We start from the raw sequence: 18,365 nt of genomic DNA on the forward strand, positions 1-18,365 counted from the left end.
TCCTCCGCAGCAGCCGCTGCCGGTCCCGGAGTGCCGCGCTGCGGGCCGCCAGCCGAGCTCGGCGAGAGGGAGAGAGGGAGGCCGCGAGGGAGGGCGCCCGCCCTTGCCGCCGCGCTGCTGCCGGGCGCCGCTTCCCGCGGAGGACTGCGGCAGACGGAGGGTGTCCGCCGCCCCGCCATGGCGTCTGCAAGGCAAGTGCTTTGTCTGTGTGCTTTGCTGTGCGTGCCGCGCGTTCGCTGCGAGCCCATCCGCTACTCCGTAGCCGAGGAGGGGGAGAGCGGCTCCGTGGTGGCCAACGTGGCGGAGGACGCGGGGCTGACGCCGGCGCAGCTCTCGGCTCGCCAGGCACGCATTGCCTCCCCGGACGGCCGGCAGCATTTTCGCTTAGAGCGCGCCACCGGCCGCCTCGTCCTGGCGGAGCGGCTCGATCGCGAGGAGATGTGCGGCCGCTCGCTTACGTGCACGCTCGCCTTCGAGCTCCTGCTGGAAAACCCGCTGCAGTTCTTTCGTGTCGAGGTGGCCGTGGAGGACGTCAACGACCACTCGCCGGTCTTTCCCGAGGAACGAGTCACTTTTAAGATCTTGGAATCCAGCGACCCTGGATTGCGTTTCCCCGTGGAGGCGGCACAGGACCTGGACGTTGGCAGCAACAGCATCCAGGCTTACACCATCACTCCCGAGAAAGGATATTTTAGTGTCTCTTTCGGGACTCACAGTGACGATGACAAGTTTGTCGACTTGGTCTTAGATCAAACACTAGACAGAGAGGAGCAGGCAGAGCTGCTTTTCAGTCTCATTGCTACAGACGGTGGCTCTCCACCTAGGAGCGGGACAGCCCAAATCCACATCGTAGTTCTGGATGTAAATGACAATGTTCCTACCTTCACACAGAAGTATTACATTGGACGTGTTTTGGAAAATGCCCCAGCAGGTTCTGTGATTCTCAGCGTTGTTGCAACAGATCCAGACATGGGACTGAATGGTGACATCTCCTATAGGTTCAGTAATGCTCTTGAGGACAGCCAGTCCACATTCAAAATTGACAGTATGACTGGTGAAATTCGAGTTGCAAAACCCCTGGACTTTGAGGCCACACAGAAACATGAGCTCAGTGTGCGAGGAACTGATGGTGGGGGCCTCTCAGCAATATGCAAGGTGTTGGTGGAGGTGCTGGATGTGAACGACAATGCACCGGAGGTGCTGGTGAGTTCCTTCAGCAGCCCCCTCCCCGAGAACACGGAGCCTGGGACAGTGGTAGCTGTATTTGCTGTGAGGGACCGGGATTCTGGTGTGAATGGGGAGATCAGCTGTGCCCTTGAAGACCAGCTCTCCTTCTCCCTGAGGCCAGCCTATGAGAATTATTATGAGTTAGTGACAGTGAGCACATTGGATCGGGAGGAGACATCTCAGTACCTTGTGGTCATCACAGCGGCAGATGCAGGATCTCCTCCTCTCACCACTACCCAGACCTTCACCGTGGACATCTCCGATGTCAAAGACAATGCCCCCGTTTTCAACCAGACATCGTACACCATGTATGTGCAAGAGAACAATATCCCTGGAGTGCTTGTTGGGGCTATCAGTGCAGTGGACTCAGACACAGGACCCAATGCCAAGGTGACCTATTCCCTGAGGCCTGTGCACCCCACTGAGCAGGACACCTGCTCCTGCATCTCCGTGAACTCAGAGAACGGACATGTGTTTGTGCTGTGTCCACTGGACTATGAGCAGGTGAGGCAGCTTGAGGTGCTGGTGAGTGCCATCGATGCAGGGTCGCCTCCCCTCAGCACCAACGTCACCGTCCGCCTTCTCATGGTGGACGAGAACGACAATGCCCCACTGGTGTTGCATCCCACACAGGACAGAAGCCCGCCATCCAGTGAGCTGGTGCCAGCGTCGGCTGAGGTGGGGGACCTGGTCACCAAAGTGGTGGCCGTTGATGTGGACTCTGGTCAGAACTCGTGGCTTTCCTTCCACCTGCTGAGGGCCACAGACCCCGGGCTGTTTGCTGTGGGTAGCCAAAATGGGGAGGTGCGTCTGAGGAGGCCAGTGACAGAGAGGGATGCAGTGAAGCAGAAGCTCGAGGTGCTGGTGCGTGACAATGGGCGACCACCTCTGTCGGCCACTGCAGCACTGAACGTACTCCTGCTCAACGGCCTCTCACAAGAGCACCTGCCACAGCAGGAGCTGGCTGTGCAGGATGAAGACAGCTCGCTGACAATGTATTTAATCGTTTCACTGGTCTTTGTCTCCCTCCTCTTCCTCACATCTGTCGCAGCCTTTGTTGCTTGCAAGGTGTGCAAGAGAAAGGAGCTGAAAGGAGTTCACACTCTGAATGGTACAGGCAACTTGCAGAGTAGTCTTGCTGCTGGGGCTGCTGCTGGGACCCTGCCCCATGCCTATTGCTATGAGATCAACCTCACCACGGGGTCGGGCAACAGCGAGTTCAAGTTCCTGAAGCCCATCCTCCCCAGCCTGCCATCACAACACTCTGGCACAGGCAGGAGTTTTTGTGACACAGAGGATTTCCCTTCCATCCCGAACTCCATGGGGGATGCAGCCCTGGACATCTCTGGTACACCATCTGTTGGACACTTTAATGGCCTTCCCTTTAACTAGACCTGAGTCCACACAGTGAAAGGCTTCATGCCTTGGAGCTGGAAGGGATCTGGCTAAAGATATTCAGTCTTGTTTCCTGGAGATTAAATCTGCATTTGTAATTGACTTCACAAATGACCCTCTAACACTAAGTCAGATGTGTGTTTTTCTTCACCACCCAAAAAAAAGATTAGAAATTAAATATATATATATATATAAGAGAACTAAGGCCTTTGTTCTCAGGCAATGATATATTCCAGGTCTGGTACTGGTGCTTCATGAGCAAGGTTTGATTCAGTCTCTCTGGCTAAATGCTTGTCATTAGGAAAAACCTTAACTGTCACCCTGTCTTAGTCTGTGTGATGAAACACAATGTTGAGGTTCTGCAGATGACAATGCAGTATAGCCCTCCTCCCTTGTTTGCAGGGAAGAAAGATGTTAGCCCTGCGTATCACTGCAGTGCAAGTGGTTCTCTCTTTCTTTACTGAGTCCTGGATCTCTCTGTGTGAGGCATGTTGGCACCATGCGGTTTTGCAGTGTGTGGTCTTCCACCTCAGTTGGCATGAACCACGTATTTTACTGGGTTCTGCCATCTCATCTTCTGCAGGGCACAGCAAAAACATGCAGAGCCAGACTTTGCAGTGATCCATGTTCTTGGGAGTGACTCAAAACTATAGCATGACTAATGATTCCAACAGACACTACTTATACATAGCTTTGACCTTGATCATTGTATTTGGGTGGATGGCAAGGCATCTTGATACATTGCCTCAGAGGACCTGTATGTATAAGGCAGAAGATAGGCTTTAAAAAGGAGTCTCCTTTTTTGTGTCATTGTTTTCATTGTTGCTTGAAGGGGTTCCTCAGTGAAAGGGAAGTGCTATCATGGTCTGGTTTTCCAGGTTTTTGTTAGAATGCTTACATCTTCCTTTTTTTCCCTTTCTCCTTTGACTGTGTATTTAAGCATTGTCGTACGAATTCCCCTGAAGAAGGACTGACACCCAAACTTTAACAATGGGTTTTTGGAAAGAAGGTGTTCTGGGACTGGATACATAAACACCCTCATGTTCTGTTGTGCTGCATTATACACTGTATCATTTTTAAGCTGGTATACCCTTGTCTGTAAAAGTGAAATGGAATGAGTGCCCTAGTGCCATTCTGGCAATAAAAACGATGTTGTTGTCCTGGGTCACTGTCTGTCTGGGTGCTTTTTTATTTATTATATCTATTCTTAATTGTTTCCTTTATTGAGGTATTGTTCTGGGGGAATGTGTCCTCAACCTGGAGACGTGACTGCTAGTGCCTGAAGGAAAAGGGTGGGTAGCAAGGATTTGCTAGAAGGCCTCTTGTGGGTCTTGTGAGTCCTGAGCATATGTGGCTGGTCAGCTGGGCCCAGAAGGGTGGTGATCAGTGGCACAAAGTCCTGTTGGATGCCAGGAACTCTTGGTGTACCCCATGGATCAATACAGATTGCATTGTTTAATGTGTGTAGGATTTGCTACTCCACCTGGATCCATACACATCCATGGATTTGGATGGGAATCATCTCAGGGTACTCAAAGAGATGACTGACATCATCGTGGGAATTCTCTCAACTAATTTTCAATGTTCTTGGGAATCTGGAGAGGTCCCAGTTGACTGGAAGCTGGCAAATGTTGTACCAGTTTTCAAGAAGGGCAAGAAAGAAAACCCTGGAAACTCCAGGCCTGTTAGTCTCATGGCAGTGCTTGGTAAAATTATGGAGATAATACTGGGAGTTATTGAATCACTTCTGGGGGAAAAAGTAGTTATTGGTCATAGCCAAGATGGCTTCATGAGGGGTAGGTTCTGTTTAACAAATTTGATTTCCCATCCAGTCGATGACTGGAAACCATCTGCTGTAATCTTTTTGGATTTCAGTAAAGCTTTTGACACGGTTTCCCTTAGGATCCTACTGGGCACAATGTCCAGCATACAGCTAGACAAAAACATCATACGATGGGTGAATAATTATCTGATGTGTATTGCTTAAATTTTTATGGTAAATGGGGCTACACCAGCGTAGTGGACAGTCAAAAGTGGGGTCCCCCAAGGCTTTGTATTAGAGCCAGTTCTCTTCAATGTTTTTATAAACGATTTGGATGTAGGACTAGAAGGTATTTTGAGCAAATTTGGGCTGTGCATTTGGTTTGTGCTCTTAGTCACATGGTCTGAATTTTTGTTGTAGAGCTGTGTGGTGCCAAGAGTTGGACTCGATGATCCATATCTGTTTCTTCCAGCTTGGGATATTCTATGTTTCTGTGATGAACGTTCTTATAAACAATCTCCATGATGGGACAGAGTGTACCCCCTGTAAGTCAGCAGGTACTGTAAAACGGGAGTGGGCTGAGGTGGAGAAGTGCTGGCTACAGCAGAAGGTGTTGCTATCAGCAAAAGGATCTGGAGAACATGAAGAAATGGGCTGACAGGGTCCTCATGGAGTTCCACAAGAAAAAGTGCAAAGTCCTTCACTTGGGGAGGAACAATGCCATGTTGCAGGAAAGCAGGCTGGTGGAAAAGGCTCTGGGGGTCCCAGTGGATACCAAGTTGAACATGTGCCAGCAGCATGCCCTTGCCATAAAGAAGCCTAATGATGGTTGAATCAGCAGAATCTCTTGAACAGATCAAGGGAATATCTCGAGCATTGCCAGGAAAGCCATATTTCCCTTCTGTTCACCAGTGGTGAGGCCAGACCCTGTCTAGTGTTTTAGAGCTGGAAGGGATCTAGGTCACAACCCTTAACCCTTGTTTCCTGGAGAGTAAACCTGCACTTGAAACTGGCCTTGCAAATAACCCTCTAAAAATAAGTCAGATATATGTTTTCCTCTACCCCTCCAAAATAAATAAATAACCAAAAAAATAGAATGAAAGAAACTAAAGTCTCCATCATTTAGGCAAAGATATGTTTCACCTCACTCGAGATCTCTTCTGAAGTGAGTAGAAATTGGCTCTTCAGATTATCTTGTTAAGTTCTTTGTCTCCTTAAATTCTTTTTCTTCTTAAATTCTTAGTCCTGCTTGTTTAATTAGCTTCGCAAATGACCCTCTAATATGAAGTCAGATGTATGTTTCTCCTCACCAGTCAAAGGAAAAATAAAATAAAACAGATAAAATAAAATTAAGAAAGTAAAGTTTCTTTCCTTCAGGCAATTTGTTTCATCTCGGACAATATCTTTTCTGAAGTACTTAATTAGTAGGGTTTGGCTCTTTAAATTCGCTCGTTAACTACTTTTTCTTGTTAAATTCTTTGGCTCCCTAATTAATTAGTCCTCCTTGTTAGGGAGCAAGTGGACCTCATCCTGTCCTTTTTCTGGGATGTAACACAAATGTGAGATTGGGCAGCAGTCATTCTCATGGTAACGCCACTTGGCCATCCTTCCTTAAAAGCAAAGCAAGTCACGCTCCTGTAATGCACTTTAGCCATGTCCCCATGTCAGCAGGGAAAGGATGGTGTGAGTCCTGTGTTTCAATGCAGCACAAGTGCTGCTCTCTTTCTTAGCTGGTTCCTGGATCTCTGTGTCTGAGATGCATGAGCCCTGTATGCATTTGTGATGTGTGCTTCTCCAGTTTGGCCAGCAAGAGAGATGCTTAGAAAGAGTACTATCACCTCCAGAGGACAGAAAAAAAGTGCACAACCTGAGATCACTGTGGTTTAGAAAAGGTGGGTTGGCTGTCTTCTGGAGATTACCTCAAAGCTCTAGAAGCACCCATGATACTGGGAACGATGGTAACTATAAAGCACTCTGAACTTCAGTTTGTCTGGATTCAGTTTGACCGGCAAGAAACTGCCGGACTTTTGTGAAAGGCTGCGAGTGGGCGGCCAGGAGCGCGTCCCGTCCCGGAGCAGTCCCGCCGCAGGCCGCAGGGTGGTGCTCGTGGCCAAGGCGGCGGCGAGCGGCTGCGAGCGGGGAGGCGGCCGAGCCCAGCGCAGCGCAGCGCAGCGCAGCGCAGCGCAGCGCAGCCGGGAGGCGGCGGCGAGCGGTCGTCCGCGCCGTCCTCCGCAGCAGCCGCTGCCGGTCCCGGAGTGCCGCGCTGCGGGCCGCCAGCCGAGCTCGGCGAGAGGGAGAGAGGGAGGCCGCGAGGGAGGGCGCCCGCCCTTGCCGCCGCGCTGCTGCCGGGCGCCGCTTCCCGCGGAGGACTGCGGCAGACGGAGGGTGTCCGCCGCCCCGCCATGGCGTCTGCAAGGCAAGTGCTTTGTCTGTGTGCTTTGCTGTGCGTGCCGCGCGTTCGCTGCGAGCCCATCCGCTACTCCGTAGCCGAGGAGGGGGAGAGCGGCTCCGTGGTGGCCAACGTGGCGGAGGACGCGGGGCTGACGCCGGCGCAGCTCTCGGCTCGCCGGGCACGCATTGCCTCCGCGGACGGCCGGCAGCATTTTCGCTTAGAGCGCGCCACCGGCCGCCTCGTCCTGGCGGAGCGGCTCGATCGCGAGGAGATGTGCGGCCGCTCGCTTACGTGCACGCTCGCCTTCGAGCTCCTGCTGGAAAACCCGCTGCAGTTCTTTCGTGTCGAGGTGGCCGTGGAGGACGTCAACGACCACTCGCCGGTCTTTCCCGAGGAACGAGTCACTTTTAAGATCCCGGAAAGGGGAGACCCTGGCTCGCGTTTCTCCGTGGAGGCAGCAGAGGACCTGGACGTTGGCAGCAACAGCATCCAGGCTTACACCATCGCTCCCGAGAACGAGTACTTCAGTGTTTTTATTCGGAAACGAAGTGAGGTTGACATGCATGTTGAACTGGTATTGGAAAAGCCTCTCGACAGAGAGGAGCAGCCAGAGCTGCTTTTCAGTCTCATTGCCACAGATGGTGGCTCTCCACCTAGGAGCGGGACAGCCCAAATCCACATCGTAGTTCTTGATGTGAATGACAACACTCCTATCTTTACTCAGGACGTTTATGTTGGTCAGGTTTTGGAAAGTGCCCCAGCAGGCTCTGTAGTTCTCAGAGTTGTAGCCACTGATCCAGACGTGGGAGTGAATGGTGACATCTCCTATAGGTTCAGCCAAGCAGTCAGTGAGAGCCAATTGCCTTTCACAATTGACACTCTGAGTGGTGAAATTCGTGTCACAAAGCCCCTGGATTTTGAGACCACACAGAAATATGAGCTCAGTGTGCGGGCAATTGACGGTGGAGACCTCTCGGCACTCTGCAAGGTGTTGGTGGAGGTGCTGGATGTGAACGACAATGCACCAGAGGTGGTGGTGAGTTCCTTCAGCAGCCCCCTCCCCGAGAACACAGAGCCTGGGACATTGGTAGCCCTCTTTGCTGTGAGGGACCGGGATTCTGGTGTGAATGGGGAGATCAGCTGTGCCCTTGAAGACCAGCTCTCCTTCTCCGTGAGGCCAGCCTATAAGAATTATTATGAGCTGGTGACTGTGAGCGCAATGGACCGGGAGGAGACATCTCAGTACCTTCTGGTCATCACAGCGGCAGACGCAGGATCTCCTTCTCTCACCACTACCCAGACCTTCACCGTGGACATCTCCGATGTCAATGACAATGCCCCCGTTTTCAACCAGACATCGTACACCATGTATGTGCGAGAGAACAATATCCCTGGAGTGCTTGTTGGGGCTGTCAGTGCAGTGGACTCAGATGCAGGACCCAATGCCAAGGTGACCTATTTCCTGAGGCCTATGCACCTCACTGAGCAGGACCCCTGCTCCTGCATCTCCGTGAACTCAGAGAACGGACATGTGTTTGTGCTGCGTCCACTGGACTATGAGCAGGTGAGGCAGCTTGAGGTGCTGGTGAGTGCCACCGATGCAGGGTCCCCTCCCCTCAGCACCAACGTCACCGTCCGCCTCCTTGTCGTGGACGAGAATGATAATGCCCCACTGGTGTTGCACCCTGCTCAGGACAGCAGCCCGCCATCCAGTGAGCTGGTGCCAGCGTCGGCTGAGGTGGGGGACCTGGTCACCAAAGTGGTGGCGGTTGATGCGGACTCTGGTCAGAACTCGTGGCTTTCCTTCCACCTGCTGAGGGCCACAGACCCCGGGCTGTTTGCTGTGGGTAGCCAAAATGGGGAGGTGCGTCTGAGGAGGCCAGTGACAGAGAGGGATGCCGTGCAGCAGAAGCTCGAGGTGCTGGTGCGTGACAATGGACGGCCACCTCTGTCGGCCACTGCAACACTGAGCGTACTCCTGCTCAACGGCCTCTCACAGGAACACCTGCCACAGCAGGAGCTGGCTGTGCAGGATGAAGACAGCTCCCTGACAATCTATTTAATCGTTTCACTGGTCTTTGTCTCCCTGCTCTTCCTCACATCTTTCGCAGCCTTTGTTGCTTGCAAGGTGTGCAAGAGAAAGGAGCTGAAAGGAGGGCACATGTTGTATGGCACGGGCAACTTGAAGAGTAGCCTGGCTGCTGAGGCTGCTGCTGGGACTCTGCCCCACGCCTATTGCTATGAGATCAACCTCACCACGGGGTCGGGCAACAGCGAGTTCAAGTTCCTGAAGCCCATCCTCCCCAGCGTGCCACCACAGCACTCCGGCACAGGCAGGGGTGTTGCTGACACAGAGGATTTCCCACCTGTACAGAACTCCATGGGGGATGCAGCCCTGGACATCTCTGGTACACCATCTGTTGGACGCTTTAACGGCCTTCCCTTTAACTAGACCTGAGTCCACACAGTGGAAAGCTTCATGTCTTTGAGCTGGAAGGGATCTGGCTAAAGATATTCAGTCTTGTTTCCTGGAGATTAAAACTGCATTAGTAATTGGCTTCACAAGTGACCCTCTAACACTAAGTCAGATGTATGTTTTTCTTCTCCCCTCGAAAAATATTAGGAATTAAATAATGTAAGAGAACCAAGCCTTTCTGCTCATGCAATGATGTGTTTCAGCTCTGATACTGAGTTCTACAAAGTGCTTCATGAGCAAGGTTTGATCCTGGCTCTCTCACTAAATGCTTGTCATTAGGAAAAACCTTGGCAATCACCCTTTGTTCTCGGGCAATGACATACTTCAGGTGTGATATTGTTGCTTCATTAGGAAGGTTTGATTCAGGCTCCCAACCTAAGTGCTTGTTAATAGGAAAACCCTTAACTTTCACCGTGTCTTATTCTGTGCTGAAACATAATGTTGAGGTTGGGCAGATGACAGTGCAGTATAGCCCTTCTCACTTGTCTGCAGGGAAGAAATGTGTTAGCCCTGAGTATCAGTGCAGTGCAAGTTTTTCTCTCTTTCTTTGCTGAGTCCTTGATCTCTCTGTGTGAGGTATGTCAGCACCATGTGTTTTTGCAGTGTGTGGTCTTCCACCTTGTTTGGCTTGAACCATGTATTTTACTGGGTTCTGCCATTCCATCTTCTCCAGGGCACAGCAAAAACATATAGAGCCAGACTTTGCAGTGGTCCATGTGCTTGGGCATGACTCAGAGCTATAGCAGGACTAACAATTCCAACAGACACTACTTATACATATGTTTGACCCTGATCATTGTGTTTGGGTGGATGGCAAGGCATCTTGATACATTGCCTCAGAGGACCTGTGTCTACAAGGCAGAAGAAAGATAGGCTTTAAAACGGAATATCCTTTTTTGTGTCATTGTTTTCATTGTTGCTTGAAGGGGTTCCTCAATGAAAGGGAAGTGCTATCATGGTCTGGTTTTCCAGGTTTTTGTTAGAATGCTTGCATCTTCCTTTTTTTCCCTTTCTCCTTTGACTGTGTATTTAAGCATTGTTGTACGAATTCCCCTGAAGAAGGACTGACACCCAAACTTTAACAATGGGTTTTTGGAAAGAAGGTGTTCTGGGACTGGATACATAAACACCCTCATGTTCTGTTGTGCTGCATTATACACTGTATCATTTTTAAGCTGGTATACCCTTGTCTGTAAAAGTGAAATGGAATGAATGCCTGAGTGCCATTCTGGCAATAAAAAGGATGGTGTTGTCCTGGGTCACTGTCTGTCTGGGTACTTTTATATTTACTATATATATTTTTAATTGTTTCCTTTATTGAGGTATTGTTCTGGGGGAATGTGTCCTCAACCTGAAGATGTGACTGCTAGTGCCTGAAGGAAAAGGGTGGGTAGCAAGGATTTGCTAGAAGGCCTCTTGTGGGTCTTGTGAGAACTGAGCATATGCGGTTGAACAGCTGGGCCCAGAAGAGTGGTGATCAATGGCATAAAGTCCTGTTGGATGCCAGGAACTCTTGGTGTACCCCATGGATCAATACAGATTGCATTTTTTAATGTGTGTGGGATTTGCTACTCCACCTGTATCCATACAGGTCCATGGATTTGGATGGGATTCATCTCATGGTACTCAAAGAGATGACTGACATCATTGTGGGAATTCTCTCAACTAATTTTCAGTGTTCTTGGGAATCTGGAGAGGTCCCAGTTGACTGGAAGCTGGCAAATGTTGTACCAGTTTTCAAGAAGGGCAAGAAAGAAGACCCTGGAAACTCCAGGCCTGTTAGTCTCATGGCAGTGCTTGGTAAAATTATGGAGATAATCCTGGGAGTTATTGAATCACTTCTGGGTGAAAAAGTAGCTATTGCTCATTGTCAAGATGGCTTCATGAGGGGTAGGTTCTGTTTAACAAATTTGATTTCCCATCCAGTGGATGAAGGGAAACCATCTGCTGTAAGCTTTTTGGATTTCAGTAAAGCTTTTGACACAGTTTCCCTTAGGATCCTACTGGGCACAATGTCCAGCATACAGCTAGACAAAAACATCATACGATGGGTGAATAGTTATCTGATGTGTATTGCTTAAAATTTTATGGTAAATGGGGCTACACCAGCGCAGTGGACAGTCAAAAGTGGGGTCCCCCAAGGCTTTGTATTAGAGTCAGTTCTCTTCAATATTTTTATAAAAAGATTTGGATGTAGGACTAGAAGGTATTTTGAGCAAATTTGGGCTGTGCATTTGGTTTGTGCTCTTAGTCACATGGTCTGAATTTTTGTTGTAGAGCTGTGTGGTGCCAAGAGTTGGACTCGATGATCCATATCTGTTTCTTCCAGCTTGGGATATTCTATGTTTCTGTGATGAACGTTCTTATAAACAATCTCCATGATGGGACAGAGTGTACCCCCTGTAAGTCAGCAGGTACTGTAAAACGGGAGTGGGCTGAGGTGGAGAAGTGCTGGCTACAGCAGAAGGTGTTGCTATCAGCAAAAGGATCTGGAGAACATGAAGAAATGGGCTGACAGGGTCCTCATGGAGTTCCACAAGAAAAAGTGCAAAGTCCTTCACTTGGGGAGGAACAATGCCATGTTGCAGGAAAGCAGGCTGGTGGAAAAGGCTCTGGGGGTCCCAGTGGATACCAAGTTGAACATGTGCCAGCAGCATGCCCTTGCCATAAAGAAGCCTAATGATGGTAGAATCAGCAGAATCTCTTGAACAGATCAAGGGAATATCTCGAGCATTGCCAGGAAAGCCATATTTCCCTTCTGTTCACCAGTGGTGAGGCCAGCCCCTGTCTAGTGTTTTAGAGCTGGAAGGGATCTAGGTCACAACCTTTACCCTTGTTTCCTGAAGACTAAACCTGAACTTGAAATTGGCCTTGCAAATAACCCTCTAAAAATAAGTCAGATATATGTTTTCCTCTACACCTCAAAAATTAATAAATAAGCAAATAAATAGAATGAAAGAAACCAAAGTCTCCATCACTCAGGCAGTGATATGTTTCACCTCAGTCGAGATCTCTTCTGAAGTGAGTAGAAATTGGCTCTTCAAATTGGTGATATTCTTTGTCTCATTTGTCTTTTTCTCCTTAAATTCTTTGTCCTGCTTGTTTAATTGGCTTCGCTATTGACCCTCTAATAGGAAGTCAGATGTGTGTTTTCATTCACCCGTGAAAGGAAAAATAAAATAAAACAGATAAAATAATATAAGAAAGTAAAATTTCTTTCCTTCAGGCAATTTCTTTCATCTCGGACAATATCTTTTCTGAAGAGTTTCATAAGTAGGATTTGGCTCTTTATATTGGCTCATTAAGTTCTTTATGTTACTAAATACTTTGTTTCCTTAAATCCTTTTTCCTCCTTGTTAGGGAACTCTGTGGACATCACCCTGTCTATTTCTGCAATGTAACACAAGGGTGAGATTGGTAGACAAAGATGATGCTCACACCAATGCCACTTGGCCATCCTTCCTTAAAAGCAAAGTGAGTCACACTCATGTAATGCACTTTAGCCATGTCCCCATGTCAGCAGGGAAAAGATGGTGTGAGTCCTGTGTTTCAATGCAGCACAAGTGCGTCTTGCTTTCTTAGCTGGTTCCTGGATCTCTGTGTCTGAGATGCATGGGCCCTGTATGTATTTGTGATGTGTGCTCCTCAAGCTGGGCCAGCAAGAGAGGTTCTTAGAGTGAGTACTATCATCTCCAGGGGACAGAAAAAACGTGCACAACCCAAGATCCCTGTGGTTTTGAAAAGAAGGGTTGGCTGTCTCCGGGAGATTGCCTCAAAGCTCTAGAAGCACTCTCCGTGCTGAGATCGATGATAGCTATAAAGCCCTGTGCACTTCTGCTTGCCAGGATTTTAAGGTAAATGAACAACAACTCTATACCTAGACAAAGTTAAAAACTGGTCTCTCAGTTTTATCCCATCACTTTCCTTCCCACTTCCTATAGCTTCTTCGTGAATTTTCATGGTTTTATGGTTTTAGAAAGCTCTCATTCTACGTTTTCCACTTCTCTTTTCCTGTATGAGTTGTGTTGGAGCATGGTGTTACCTATTCCCCTGAAGACGGACTCTCACCACAGGAAGAAGAACAGCTGAACAGGTTGTTGGAATAACGGTGGTATGGCACCGAACAGTTGGAAAAGCTCACGCTGCTTTCGCTGCAGTCATGAGCTGCATTACGGCCACACAGCACATGCTTTCCTGTAAAGGTGACATGGGATAAACACCCGAACGCAATTCCTACCACAAAAAGGCTGCTGCTGTTGGGAGAGTCCTTGTAGCGGTATAGTTTGCAGGGAAGCTGTGTGAGCACGCCGGCGTTTGTGAAAGGCTGCGAGTGGGCGGCCAGGAGCGCGTCCCGTCCCGGAGCAGTCCCGCCGCAGGCCGCAGGGTGGTGCTCGTGGCCAAGGCGGCGGCGAGCGGCTGCGAGCGGGGAGGCGGCCGAGCCCAGCGCAGCGCAGCGCAGCGCAGCCGGGAGGCGGCGGCGAGCGGTCGTCCGCGCCGTCCTCCGCAGCAGCCGCTGCCGGTCCCGGAGTGCCGCGCTGCGGGCCGCCAGCCGAGCTCGGCGAGAGGGAGAGAGGGAGGCCGCGAGGGAGGGCGCCCGCCCTTGCCGCCGCGCTGCTGCCGGGCGCCGCTTCCCGCGGAGGACTGCGGCAGACGGAGGGTGTCCGCCGCCCCGCCATGGCGTCTGCAAGGCAAGTGCTTTGTCTGTGTGCTTTGCTGTGCGTGCCGCGCGTTCGCTGCGAGCCCATCCGCTACTCCGTAGCCGAGGAGGGGGAGAGCGGCTCCGTGGTGGCCAACGTGGCGGAGGACGCGGGGCTGACGCCGGCGCAGCTCTCGGCTCGCCGGGCACGCATTGCCTCCCCGGACGGCCGGCAGCATTTTCGCTTAGAGCGCGCCACCGGCCGCCTCGTCCTGGCGGAGCGGCTCGATCGCGAGGAGATGTGCGGCCGCTCGCTTACGTGCACGCTCGCCTTCGAGCTCCTGCTGGAAAACCCGCTGCAGTTCTTTCGTGTCGAGGTGGCCGTGGAGGACGTCAACGACCACTCGCCGGTCTTTCCCGAGGAACGAGTCACTTTTCAGATCCCGGAAACCAGCGACCCTGGCTCGCGTTTCCCCGTGGAGGCTGCTCAGGACCTGGACGTTGGCAGCAACAGCATCCAGGCTTACACCATCGCTCCCGAGAACGAGTACTTCAGTGTTTTTATTCGGAAACGAAGTGAGGTTGACATGCGTGTTGAACTGGTATTGGAAAAGCCTCTCGACAGAGAGGAGCAGCCAGAGCTGCTTTTCAGTCTCATTGCCACAGATGGTGGCTCTCCACCTAGGAGCGGGACAGCCCAAATCCACATCGTAGTTCTTGATGTGAATGACAACATTCCTATCTTTACTCAGGACGTGTATGTTGGTCAGGTTTTGGAAAATGCCTCAGCAGGCTCTGTAGTTCTCAGAGTTGTAGCCACCGATCCAGACATGGGACTGAATGGTGACATCTCCTATAGGTTCAGCCAAGCAGTCAGTGAGAGCCAATTGCCTTTCACAATTGACACTCTGAGTGGTGAAATTCGTGTCACAAAGCCCCTGGATTTTGAGACCACACAGAAATATGAGCTCAGTGTGCGGGCAATTGACGGTGGAGACCTCTCGGCACTCTGCAAGGTGTTGGTGGAGGTGATGGACGTGAACGACAATGCACCAGAGGTGGTGGTGAGTTCCTTCAGCAGCCCCCTCCCCGAGAACACAGAGCCTGGGACAGTGGTAGCTGTATTTGCTGTGAGGGACCGGGATTCTGGTGTGAATGGGGAGATCAGCTGTGCCCTTGAAGACCAGCTCTCCTTCTCCGTGAGGCCAGCCTATAAGAATTACTATGAGCTGGTGACTGTAAGCACATTGGATAGGGAGGAGACAGCTCAGTACCTTGTGGTCATCACAGCGGCAGATGCAGGATCTCCTCCTCTCACCACTACCCAGACCTTCACCGTGGACATCTCCGATGTCAATGACAATGCCCCCGTTTTCAACCAGACATCATACACCATGTATGTGCAAGAGAACAATATCCCTGGAGTGCTTGTTGGGGCTATCAGTGCAGTGGACTCAGATGCAGGACCCAATGCCAAGGTGACTTATTTGCTGAGGCCTGTGCACCCCACTGAGCGGGACCCCTGCTCCTGCATCTCCGTGAACTCAGAGAACGGACATGTGTTTGTGCTGCGTCCACTGGACTATGAGCAGGTGAGGCAGCTTGAGGTGCTGGTGAGTGCCACCGATGCAGGGTCCCCTCCCCTCAGCACCAACGTCACCGTCCGCCTCCTTGTCGTGGACGAGAATGATAATGCCCCACTGGTGTTGCACCCTGCTCAGAACAGCAGCCCGCCATCCAGTGAGCTGGTGCCAGCGTCGGCTGAGGTGGGGGACCTGGTCACCAAAGTGGTGGCGGTTGATGCGGACTCTGGTCAGAACTCGTGGCTTTCCTTCCACCTGCTGAGGGCCACAGACCCCGGGCTGTTTGCTGTGGGTAGCCAAAATGGGGAGGTGCATCTGAGGAGGCCAGTGACAGAGAGGGATGCCGTGAAGCAGAAGCTCGAGGTGCTGGTGCGTGACAATGGGCGGCCACCTCTGTCGGCCACTGCAGCACTGAACGTACTCCTGCTCAACGGCCTCTCACAGGAACACCTGCCACAGCAGGAGCTGGCTGTGCAGGATGAAGACAGCTCGCTGACAATCTATTTAATCATTTCACTGGTCTTTGTCTCCCTGCTCTTCCTCACATCTTTCGCAGCCTTTGTTGCTTGCAAGGTGTGCAAGAGAAAGGAGCTGAAAGGAGGACATGTGCTGTATGGCACAGGCAACTTGCAGAGCAGTCTGGCTGCTGGGGCTGCTGCTGGGACCCTGCCCAATGCCTATTGCTACGAAATCAACCTCACCACGGGGTCGGGCAACAGCGAGTTCAAGTTCCTGAAGCCCATCCTCCCCAGCATGCCACCACAGCTCTCTGACACAGGCAGGGGTGTTGCTGACACAGAGGATTTCCCTCCCGTCCCGAACTCCATGGGGGATGCAGCCCTGGACATCTCTGGTACACCATCTGTTGGACACTTTAAAGGCCTTCCCTTTAACTAGATCTGTGTCGACACAGTGGAACGCTTAAATCTGCATTTGTAATTGGCTTCACAAGTTACCCTCTAACACTAAGTCAGATGTATGTTTTTCTTCACCCCTCCAAAAAGATTAGGAATTAAAAAATGTAAGAGAATCAAGGCTTTCTGCTCATGCAGTGATGTGTTTCAGCTCTGATACTGAGATCTCCAAAGTGCTTCATGAGCAAGGTTTGATCCTGGCTCTCTCACTAAATGCTTGTTATTAGGAAAAATCTTGACAATCACCCTGTCTTATTTTGTGTTGAAACACGATGTTGAGGTTCTGCAGATGACAGTGCAGTATAGCCCTCCTCCCTTGTTTGCAGGGAAGAAAGATGTTAGCCCTGCGTATCACTGCAGTGCAAGTGCTTCTCTCTTTCTTTGCTGAGTCCTGGATCTCTCTGTGTGAGGCATGTCAGCACCATGTGTTTTTGCACTGTGTGGTCTTCCACCTCAGTTGGCATGAACCACGTATTTTACTGGGTTCTGCCATTCCATCTTCTGCAGGGCACAGCAAAAACATATAGAGCCAGACTTTGCAGTGGTCCATGTGCTTGGGAGTGACTCAGAGCTATAGCAGGGCTAACGATTCCAACATAGACACTACTTATACATATGTTTGACCCTGATCATTGTGTTTGGGTGGATGGCAAGGCATCTTGATACATTGCCTCAGAGGACCTGTGTCTACAAGGCAGAAGAAAGATAGGCTTTAAAACGGAATATCTTTTTTTGTGTCATTGTTTTCATTGTTGCTTGAAGGGGTTCCTCAATGAAAGGGAAGTGCTATCATGGTCTGGTTTTCCAGGTTTTTGTTAGAATGCTTACATATTCCCTTTTTTTTCTTTTTTGCCCTTTCTCTTTTGGCTGTGTATTTTAACATTGTCTTATGAATTCCCCTCAAAAAGGACTGACATCCAAAGTATAATATTAGGTTGTTGGAAAGAAGGTGTTCTGGGACTGGATACAGAAACACCCTTATGTTCTGTTGTGAAGCATTATACACTGTATCATTTTTAAGCTGGTATACCCTTGTCTGTAAAAGTGAAATGGAATGAATGCCCGAGTGCCATTCTGGCAATAAAAAGGATGCTGTTGTGGAGAGAGTCTTTGTAGTAATGTTCTTATAAGGAAAGCTCTGTAAACTATCCAGGGTATTTCCAAAAGTATGGGTGCTTTTTTTTTTTTTTTTAATTACATATATTTTTATTTGGTTCCTTTATTGAGGTATTGTTCTGTGGGAATGTGTCCTCTACCTAGAGTTGTGACTGCTAGTGCCTGAAGTAAAAGGGTGGGTATCAAGGATTTGATAGAAGGCCTCTTGTGAGTCTTGTGAGCACTGAGCATATGTGGTTGAACAGCTGGGCCCAGAAGAGTGGTGATCAATGGCATAAAGTCCTGTTGGATGCCATGAACTCTTGGTGTACCCCATGGATCAATACAGATTGCATTTTTTAATGTGTGTGGGATTTGCTGCTCCACCTGGATCCATACACATCCATGGATTTGGATGGGAATCATCTCAGGGTGCTCAAAGAGCTGACTGACATCATTGTGGGACTTCTCTCAATGATTTTTCAATGTTCTTGGGAATCGGGAGAGGTCCCAGTTGACTGGAAGCTGGCAAATGTTGTACCAGTTTTCAAGAAGGGCAAGAATGAAGACTCTGGAAACTACAGGCCTATTAGTCTCATGGCAGTGCCTGGTAAAAGTATGGAGATAATCCTGGGAGTTATTGAATCACCTCTGAGGGAAAAAGTAGTTATTGGTCATAGCCAAGATGGCTTCATGAAGGGTAGGTTCTGTTTAAGAAATATGATTTCCTTTTATTATTAGATCACCCATGTAGTCGATGAAGGGAAACCAGCTGCTGTAATCTTTTTGGATTTCAGTTAAGCTTTTGACACAGTTTCCCTTAGGATCCTACTGAGAATAATGTCCAGCATACAGCTAGACAAAACATCATATGATGGGTGGATA

General features: G+C 50.0%; 1 protein-coding gene and 1 pseudogene across 3 annotated transcripts; both read left to right on the plus strand.

Moving 5' to 3' along the window:
* The first annotated feature begins 30 nt into the window (after positions 1 to 30).
* Positions 31 to 17,487, plus strand: LOC311444625 (protocadherin beta-15-like). Of its 2 annotated transcripts, none has more exons than XM_084535902.1 (2): positions 31 to 2,295; positions 8,905 to 10,511. In XM_084535902.1, the coding sequence occupies exons 1-2, from the start codon at positions 178 to 180 to the stop codon at positions 9,226 to 9,228; spliced, it is 2,442 nt and encodes an 813-aa protein (XP_084392028.1). In that variant the 5' UTR covers positions 31 to 177; the 3' UTR covers positions 9,229 to 10,511. The 2 variants fall into 2 exon arrangements, with proteins under 2 accessions (XP_084392028.1, XP_084392027.1); XM_084535901.1 differs by lacking the exon at positions 31 to 2,295 and adding an exon at positions 17,431 to 17,487 and having other exon boundaries at positions 6,640 to 10,450.
* LOC311444631 (protocadherin beta-15 pseudogene) lies at positions 13,591 to 17,487 on the plus strand (annotated as a pseudogene). The gene has a single exon. The product of its transcript is annotated as a protocadherin beta-15 pseudogene (transcript).
* Positions 17,488 to 18,365: the final 878 nt, after the last annotated feature.

Source organism: Aythya ferina (genome assembly GCF_964211825.1).
Source record: "Aythya ferina genome assembly, chromosome: 14".
Lineage (NCBI taxonomy): Eukaryota > Metazoa > Chordata > Aves > Anseriformes > Anatidae > Aythya > Aythya ferina.

What these genes read in the sequence shown, in the direction of transcription:
- LOC311444625 (XM_084535902.1), top strand. Translation starts at nt 178, where the DNA reads ATGGCGTCTGCAAGGCAAGTGCTTTGTCTGTGTGCTTTGCTGTGCGTG. An exon ending in CAGCCTTTGTTGCTTGCAAG is followed by an intron (nt 2,296 to 8,904) that starts GTGTGCAAGAGA and finishes GTTGCTTGCAAG; the next exon opens with GTGTGCAAGAGAAAGGAGCT.